Genomic DNA, 9896 nt, shown 5'->3' on the forward strand with positions numbered 1-9896 from the left:
TTATAAACAACCCCTCAAGTATTTAATCAACAAAATAAAACATGGATTGTGTAAAATAATTATGTAAAATAATTAAATCAATGTATTAAATTTATGTATATTTAGTTAAGTAAACGTAAATTGTATCCATTTTATCCAAAATGTGATCCACTAATTAATTAAATTGACAATTTTCAACCAAAACGAATGTCGTTTTAAACCAAATAATATTGAAACGTATTTTAGTAAAAGTAACAACACTTATATAAAACAACTTGAAAAATATACATGATATCGGTTACAAGAATGAATGGAATTAGAAAAAGAATGGGAAGGGGTCAATTCAAGAACCAGCAGATCTTTTATGTATTTAACAGTGTCAGTCTTTTTCTATGTCCGGAAGTTCTCCAAAACAAAATAATTAGGTTCCATAATGAAAAGAAAATTATTATGTTTTATCAAAGCCAAAAAAGAAAGCAGATTAATATAGAGAATATTATGGAGAAAAACTATCTATGCCTTCTATTTGACTTTCATAGAATTAGATAATAGAAGATATGAACCATGAACATAAACATATTATTGATATAGATTTTTAAAGTAACATATATGCAAAATTTCCCATAGTCTAATATCCATTTAGATAAACATTTATCAAATGAAATGAATATTATTATCTATCACATTAGTAACAATATAGGCCATTTGGTACTGAGGAAATTTATTGTTGACATTGAGTTAAAACAAAATAATTGTTGAACTTAGTTAGCACTACGTGCAGCATGATTCTTGAAATAATTTGGACGATAATCTTGTAGCATTTTTTTTAGTATGACCAAGTAAATTACACTGACTACATTGAAATTTCATGAAAATTTTATTCTTAGAACTATTAGAACCCTTAGGAGAAGAATTAGCCGAAAAAAAATATATGAAATCACTGAGATATTGAGAGGACAACTGATCAATAATTTTTCACTGTGCTTTTTCTTAGAGTATAAGAGAAAAAACATTACTGATAAGAGGAATAAGTTAAAAAGTACCTGTTGTTAACTAGTTACGGATCACACGGGGCACATTGATATTTAATAAAAGGTTAAATATATTTGTAATATTTAAACAAAATTAAAATTTATTTAGGTATTAAATTTTGATATAGTTTTAGTTTTAAACTTAAAAAATATCAGTATAAAATAATATTTAATATGTAAAAGAATTAATTATTATTATGTAAGAAATATTATATTTATTTATTTATAAAATTTGGTAGAATAATTATTAATTTTACATTAAATTTTAAGAACTAAAAATATATTCAATTCTTTAATAAATTAATCTATATTTGTATAAGTGTTTTCTATCCTAGTCTAATATTGGGACAATATGAAAACTATAAAACAAAATCTATTTATGAAAGAACTGATGACAGGGGAGAAAAAAGAAAAGATATATTTGGTTAAATAAATAGTTGGATAGGATCACGCATACCACCAAGTGACAATGGACCAAAGAGGAAAAAACTGAACACTTTACACTAAAAAATTATCAAGCAAATGACCTTTACAGCACGTTCACGACTTCAATAGCAGTTAATTAAACTTCCAACAGTCATCACATGCTGTTATTTAAAAGAATAGTAAACAAAAGGAAGAGTTCTAGATTTAGCAAACAAATTTATGGCATCACCGGTACATTATGTTTTAAAAGGAAACATTACGCCAGAACAAAGATGAGCTGTCTAGGTTCCTTGTTCTTGGTCACTTCTGTGACTCACTTTTATTGGCACTTTGTTTACAATATTTACTATTTAGATTATTGAAAAGGAAAGAAAATGCATAATATAACAATATCGTCCCATAAATAAAATGAAAAAATATTAACGAACAAGAAAATGCATGCCTCCCAATTTTAGACCTGCTACTACTACAGGTAGCAGAGGACACTAAACTACATGCCATGTGCAGTGCGCACCTTTACCCTTGCGTGTCTTGCTGCAACTGGCTACATGTTTTACGTGTCACTTTTTAACAATGATGCGCACGCATACCCCAGCGCTGGTTAGCATACGGATTTTATATTATTTCCTTTTCCCTCTGCCATTTCAACTCCATGCTACAAAACTTCACTGTTTCTTGCCGCTAAAACCACAACAAACGTCAAAAGTCACAACCATAGTTCACATTCTCGATTCGTCTCTTTCATATTCAATATCCCACTCTTAAATCACCGTCTTCTGGTTTCACTCCTAAGAATTCATAGTTATATTCAGAAACCGCCGAAATCGATCGCGCATTTGATCCGCAACTGATCAGTTTCTCGATATCGCGGTTTCGTTTCGAACGTGGTTTTAAGATTCGAAAAGAGTTTAACGAAATTTATCTTTGCATAACACTGTATTGTTGTCCATGGTTAGCAGTGGAATCGGTTGAACAATTTGCACTTGGGTAGTTTGAGGTTGTTGAAGGAGAGGAGGAGGAGGATTGAAACGGCGAAGACGGAAAGTAAAAGTAGTTTGTGATTCCGTTGGCTCGCACGTGAGTGCGTGCAATATCTGTGTCTGTGAGGAGCGAGAGTTTCGTGACTGCGAGAACAAGTGGCGAGCGAAAATGCCTCACAGAACCACATACATTTTCCCGCGTCAATTCCCGGAGCGAGGGTTGGATGAATCTTCCAAACAGCTGTTAGATCAAGAGAAAAAGAAAATCGTCAACTCAATCAAACATGACACGTTTAACGTCGAAAGCGGCACTCCGAATAAACCGCTTCCGACTAAAGAAAATGACGTCGTTCTCTCCTCCGCTAAGCACTCCGCATTCTCCGACCTGTTCGCCGCCGGAGAGAAGTTCCGGACTAAACAAAAGCAAATCGCCGCGTTCTGCGATTGGCTAATCGACAAGAAAGTCAGCCACTCCGGCCACCACCAAGGCCACGGCTGTGAAGGTGACCTACTTCTTCCGCGGGAAACCACCATCAAGGACGCTGCCGTTGACCAGAGCTTTGACCGGCAGGTTTCGCTGCCGAGGCTATCGAGCGGGAGCAGCTATGCTGGAAGCTTGTTTTCGGGGACGACGTTTGATTGCAATTTTTCCAGCGGAATTAAGGAGGAAACGTCGTCGTCTCGCACTCTCACTACTATTGCTGCCCCGAGGCACAAGGATGATGAGGAAGAGGAGGTGGAGGAAGAGAGCATGGAGAAGTTAGCGAAGAAGTCGAAAGAGAGCTACATCTTGCAACTCACGTTAGCGAAGAGGCTCAACTTTTTGGCTAGCCTCGTCACTGAACCTGTTCTCACTCCAGGAACTGAAACCTGGGATGCCATATCCGTTTCTTACCGCCTATGGGTACAAAACTCACTTCATTGTTAAGACTCAACAGAACATCATTGGATAAAAATTCTATGAAGCTACTTATTTTCTTTTTTAGTATTTTCTTATTCAAATTAGAGTTTTATCTCGCGAACCATATTTACACTTTGAAAAACTTTCACGTAAATTATTGAAGTAAAACTCGATTTTAATCGGAGTGGCATTAGGAAACTGGATCTGAGTTTTTATTTTTTTATTCAAATATAAAGTCTAATTTTTTATGATTCAGGTGAGTGGATGTTTATCTTACACAGACAAGATATCTGACGGGTTTTATAACATACTGGGGATGAATCCATATCTTTGGGTGATGTGTAATGATGTCGAGGACGGTAGAAGGATACCTACTTTGATGTCGCTCAAAGCGGTTGAGCCCAGCGAAACTTGTATGGAGGTGGTGCTTGTTGATAGACGCGAGGACTCTCGCTTGAAGCTGCTTCAAGATAAGGCGCAAGAGTTGTATTGTGCTTCTGAGAACACCTTGGTGTTAGTGGAGCAGCTAGGGAAACTGGTAGCCATTTATATGGGGTAAGAATCGGATGCCGCGTATCTCTTCTCGAGGCAGTGTGAAGTTATTTTTTTTTTCCTTTTTAATTAACGTGATGTTTGAATGTTTGAAGGGGTATGTTCCCGGTGGAGCAAGGCGATCTTCACAAGCGCTGGAAACTGGTTAGTAAGAAGTTGAGGATTTTGCACAAGTGTGTTGTGTTTCCCATTGGCAGCCTGTCTACTGGACTTTGTAGGCATCGGGCAATACTTTTTAAGGTGAAAATTTAATGTTTTCCTGCATTTATTGTTTTGTAGGGTATGACTGAAAAATATTTCAGTTGAGGGTGCATTAGTGTTGCCTAGGATTGTTTTGGACTGAGTTGGACGTATTAATGATTCTTCATAACCTTGTTACAGATTATTTATTCACAGTTAATTGGATTTTGAATGCAGAGATTGGCAGATTACGTAGGTTTGCCCTGTCGTATAGCTCGTGGTTGCAAGTATTGTGTTGCAGATCATAGATCTTCTTGCCTAGTCAAAATTAAGGATGACAAACAGCTCTCAAGGTTAGTACAACACCTGACTTTGGTGCTCATTTCTTCTGTCTTTTATGTGTTGATGATAGTAATGACAACGTGAAATTCTGTCAGTCATAAACACAATTGCATTCATTCCATCAGTAGTTTTAATCATTTTTCTTTTTAACCTCAATCTTTTGTTGTTATTTTTTGCTTGCCTATCAGAACTTTGGCATAGAACTGGTAACTTTTTGTAGACACGTTTGTTTATCAGAGGTATATGACATTACTTCCTATTCTCATAGGTATCATGATATGTTTTCTCATTTGACAGGGAGTATGTGGTTGACCTAGTTGGGGAACCGGGAAATGTCCATGGACCAGATTCCTCAATAAATGGAGCATATGTTTCTTCAATGCCTTCCCCGTTTCAAATTTGTCACTTAAAAGAATCACAATCAACTTTTATGGATGACATGGCAAGTTCTGAATCCGCAGGTTCCATTGACAGACCTGTTAATCCTGAAAATCTTCCGTATTCAGGTATTCTGTGTTTTACCTATTTCGAAAGTTGATCTTCAAATTCCGTTTAGTGTTTAACATCAAGGAAGAATTAGTGTAGCCATCAGTATATAATACTTGGACCCTCATGATGCATGTTATTTAAACTCATTTGCAGAATGGTCTCGTTATTTCCACACTTTTTCTTTTGGATAAATTAGTATACTTTATGAAAATATATGAATTAATTGTTGAAGTAACACAACCTCGCACATATTGCCTCGAGCTATTCAGGCCATTAAATCAAGTGTGAGACGTGTTTAGTTTTTTCTTTTTTCGTACTTTTCTTCTATCAGATCCTCTCTTTCATGCTCCATATTTTAAAGTTGCTTTAAGTTTACCGAGCATGTTAGACTCAATTTTTTAATTTTAAACCTTTCGGGACAACTGGGTAACTCGTGTTTTGTAGTTTTATTGATGCTAATTTTTATAACGAGTTGAGAGGATTTCTAGTAATCTAATTTGAAGTTGGTCTTAGCCATACTATTTAATGATCGGGACTGCAGGCTGTGGAAATAATGATCAACAAGCTAAAGAAACTGATTTGCTGAGAAGCTCCATTTATGGTTCAGTTGATCAAATCTGTGAAGTTACAGAACCATCTCTAATTCCTTTTGGATTAGAAGGGAATGACGAGGAATGCTCAGTTATTAGTTCGGTTTTGCCTACCATCCATGAAGATGATTCTAAAATTCTCCATCCAGACATCGAAGCATCACTAAATGAATATCCAAGCCTTAGGGAAGATGTAGTACAATTACAAGAAATTTCCAACAATGAGATCATTGTAAATGGAAGTTCTGTGGTGAAAAGTAGTTTCAAGAGATCTATACTTGGTTCATCCAGCCAGTCAGAACTGAAACAGGTAGACAATAGAAGTGAAAACAAGGGTTGTTTACCTTCTGGGAATATTCCAAGATATTTGAGTCTTGAACCATCACTTGCAATGGACTGGCTTGAGATATCTTGGGAGGATTTACGAATTAAAGAGCGTGTTGGTGCTGGTACTTTTTCTACCTCCCCTGTTCTTATAGAATCCACATAACTTTAGTATTTGGACTGTTTCCTCATTTGGTGACTCTAAATGCAGCTGCCTTTTTCACTTTGCAGGTTCATTCGGTACAGTGTACCGTGCTGAATGGCATGGATCGGTACGTATTAATATGCACTTTTTTCAGCATGTTTAATTTTATCTAGGACGTTCCTGTTTTAGTTTATAAAAGTAGTTTTCCAATTGCTTCGTACAATTTACTCTTTGTTTGTGTGATCTCAATTGAAAGAAGGACACTTGTCCACCAAAATGAAGCGATTACATTACATTATATTTATCCATTGATTCGTCTTATGTTGGCTCTGTGAATATATATAATTAGGTTTTGGAGATTATTTTATTATTTTATAAATTGCAGGATGTTGCAGTCAAGGTTTTAACAGTTCAGGATTTCCATGAAGATCAGTTGAAGGAGTTCCTGAGAGAGGTATGTATTCGTGAGACCAATGTATTAGGCCTCTACTTTTGCATTGCTTGTGAATTTTATTATGTCATCTAAATAGTATAAATATGGTACTTTTAAGGAAAGGCATACGTATTAGCTGATAATCAATTATGCTCATCAAAATAGCATTCTTTTGGCTTATCCTTATGTACTTGTTCTATTATAGATCAGAAAAAACTCTCTTTCCTAAAAGTACTATATTTTGTGTCTATCTTCTTGTTTTTTTTTTCCAGTTTCGGTATTTGAATGCTTGTTCCTAGTTTTTTTCCCATCTTTGTGGGTGGAAACTATTCACATTTATAAAGGCCCTGCCTTTGTTATGCATACGATTTATGCTTCTTGCACAACTAAATATACACGTCTTCTACTCGTGCACACATATCAGCATTTCGTTCCAATTGGTGCTCGCTCGCTGGCCACTCGTATTCCGTTTTTAAGTTCAAATGTACAGACCCCGCTTTAGTCTATCAGAATCTTAATTTGTGAAAATCATCCCCTGGTATTTACAGACACCACAATTCTTCAACTTGTATAATACTTTTACATGTCATAAACTCTAATTATTCAAGTTGGCATGGTTTGTGGGGCACAATAGTGAACTATGTGTAGCACTGACATGCTTAAAACTAGTATTTTTAAGCAACACTAGTTATGCCCAACAAGATGTAGAACTTGGTCTTTGAACCCCTCTTCTATTAATGCGGTAAAGCAGAGAAGCTAGTTATATTGAAGTGGTTATGACATCGCTATAGGTTGCAATAATGAAGCGGGTTCGCCATCCGAATGTGGTGCTCTTCATGGGCTCTGTTACAAAACGCCCCCATCTATCAATAGTGACAGAGTATTTGCCTAGGTAAGAAAACTAACTTCTTATAACCTTGACCATTAGATTTCACATTCTTGCATAAAGAATTCATTGCCTTACTGTTTCTACACATTTTTTGTTACAGGGGTAGTTTATACCGCCTGATACACAGACCAGCATCTGGTGAAATTCTGGACAAGAGGAAGAGACTGCGGATGGCATTGGATGTGGTTTGTACCAGATATTATTTTTGTTACACTAAACTAGTTATCTTGTATATAACTTACATTTGTTTGATTGCAGGCTAAAGGAATCAATTATCTCCACTGTCTGAAACCTCCAATTGTGCACTGGGATCTCAAATCCCCAAACTTGTTAGTGGATAAAAATTGGACTGTGAAGGTAGAATGCTACTGATTTAGCAGTTTATTATGACCTTTTAACCACTTTATGCTAGTTGATGATTTTTTTTATGTTCAGGTTTGTGATTTTGGATTGTCCAGATTTAAGGCAAACACTTTCATACCGTCCAAATCAGTTGCTGGAACAGTTAAGATTCTTCCTCGTGTTTCTCATTCTGCAAACTTAATCATATCAATTTCTTGTTATAACTTCCAATTTATCTTATGAGTAAAAGTCATCTTCTTTCCTGATTCTGGAGTAGCACTTTCGAGTTTGAAATTAATAGTTCTAAACTTTAAATGTTGTAGCTACATGTGAATGCATGTTAATTCACTGCCACTTCTAACTTGGTACCTACTACCTGGATCAATGATATAATCATGTTGTGATAGATGTTTGGTTATCAGATATTGGTTTTATGAGTGTCAATTTTTTTTTGTTGGTTCTGTCGGATGAGAGGTGTGCAAGTGAACAACAGACTTGCATTCTTGTTTGTAGACTAGGTTTTTGGTCATTCTTCTAATATTTCACAGGTTGAACCTTTACTTCGCAATACTCGAACTCAATAAATGTGTAACTTTTAATTTTATGTTTAGCCCGAGTGGATGGCTCCAGAATTTCTTCGTGGAGAACCCTCCAATGAGAAATCTGACGTATACAGTTTTGGAGTTATCCTGTGGGAACTTGTGACCATGCAACAGCCATGGAGTGGACTTAGCCCTGCACAGGTAATCACAATGAATGCATATGCTCTAAATTTTAAATGTTAGAAACCATTTTTTTTTACTTAATGTGTTTATTTATACAGTAGTTGGGACCATTTGCAAGAATTTGTTAATTTAAAACGGACATATGATGTAAAGGTATACATGCCAACTTGCATATTTCAAACAACTGCTTAATGAAATCTCCTAATTTTACTAATAGAATGTAAAATGATCATCACCATGTGAACTCTCAGGTAGTTGGAGCTGTTGCTTTCCAGAATAGGAGGCTGGCTATCCCTCCAAACATCTCCCCAGCATTGGCCTCCCTCATGGAATCTTGTTGGGCGGAGTAAGTCTTTAGACATGTCGTTGTTTGTAAATTATGAACATAATGCTGCCACTCGATCCAATTCTACTGGAATAATGCAAGCATTTACTTTTGGGTTATCTGTGAACACGGATTTAATTAATAACAATATTAACTTGACCGTGACACTATTGTCTGATTCAGAGATAAAATTATTTGAAAATTTCCATTAGTTTTTTTAATAAGTGGATAAAATATTTGTGGATAATTTACTAAAATTTGACATTATTTCATGAAACAGATTTTGATTTCAATTTAAATTTACATAACTGATTTATAAGATGAAGTATGAATACAAGATAAAATGGACTTTCTAAATGGTTTTTTTTTCTATTGCTTTATATGGTGGGAGTTTGTGTGATCAATTTTGAACAAATGCTTGTCCATTTAGTTATGACGAAAGGGTAAGCCAATAATCCATTCAATCTAAACTTGAATGGATTAGAATAAATGATACTTTGCTATGAGTATTGACTCGGTAAAGATTCATTTAAGCATTTCTCAGCAGGTCTCAAAGGGAGACTAGAGATCCCCTTTTAGAAAAATCTGCATAATTCACGTGTTATCTTTGCGTTGTTAACAAGTGTTTTTTCTACGTTACTAAACATTTACTTGTATTTCTGATGCTTGCTTTATTTACTTGGCAGTGACCCTAGTGAGAGGCCATCTTTTGGTAGCATAGTTGAGTCACTAAAAAAGCTGGTAAAATCTCCGGCAGAACTGATAAAGATGGGAGATACATAGATATATGCAGCCCCAAATTGGAATTTCTTGCGCCCTGAAACTTCTTGCGCTTTTTATGGAAAAGTTAGTTAACAACTGTAATTTTTTTTTTTGCCCTACTTTTATTTGATCAAAATTTGCCTTCTATCTAACATTAGAGTGGAAAAAAAATTAGTTATTGTTTGAGCTGTGGTCTCGCCAAAATGGGTCGAGACATAACAATGGTTAAATAAATCCTGTAATTTCTTTTAGTATTTCCGTACTTTTTTTCTACAGAAGAGTTCAAATGGTTTCTATAGGTGGAAATATTAGAGTCGATAATTTAGAAATATAGTCTCAATTGTTCAATTTGAAAGCCTGTCTTTTACAAAAGTGCACTTTAAAATATATTTTAGGATTTAAATATATATTTTAGATTATATAAGCATATCTGAATTGAGCAATTGCATTCTGAAGCAGAATGTGTTTATATCCTAAATTA

The 9896-nt window shown here is 35.2% G+C and overlaps 1 protein-coding gene across 3 annotated transcripts; it reads left to right on the top strand.

The window, feature by feature from the left end:
• Positions 1–2087: 2087 nt before the first annotated feature.
• LOC108331913 (serine/threonine-protein kinase CTR1) lies at positions 2088–9669 on the top strand. 3 transcript variants are annotated; one of them, XR_008248250.1, is made up of 16 exons: positions 2088–3320; positions 3574–3872; positions 3965–4109; positions 4287–4402; positions 4689–4897; positions 5422–5919; positions 6026–6066; positions 6325–6393; positions 7164–7264; positions 7362–7446; positions 7520–7618; positions 7697–7765; positions 8215–8346; positions 8430–8481; positions 8580–8674; positions 9340–9381. XR_008248250.1 is itself a non-coding variant. In XM_017566918.2 (15 exons), exons 1-15 carry the CDS (start codon positions 2586–2588, stop codon positions 9434–9436), a joined length of 2790 nt encoding a protein of 929 aa, XP_017422407.1. In that variant the 5' UTR covers positions 2089–2585; the 3' UTR covers positions 9437–9669. The 3 variants fall into 3 exon arrangements, 1 of the variants encoding a protein (XP_017422407.1); XR_001832454.2 differs by lacking the exon at positions 9340–9381 and having other exon boundaries at positions 8427–8481; positions 8580–8659; XM_017566918.2 differs by lacking the exon at positions 8430–8481 and having other exon boundaries at positions 2089–3320; positions 9340–9669.
• The last annotated feature ends 227 nt before the right edge of the window (positions 9670–9896 follow it).

Source organism: Vigna angularis, chromosome 4 (assembly GCF_016808095.1).
Source record: "Vigna angularis cultivar LongXiaoDou No.4 chromosome 4, ASM1680809v1, whole genome shotgun sequence".
Classification (NCBI taxonomy): domain Eukaryota; kingdom Viridiplantae; phylum Streptophyta; class Magnoliopsida; order Fabales; family Fabaceae; genus Vigna; species Vigna angularis.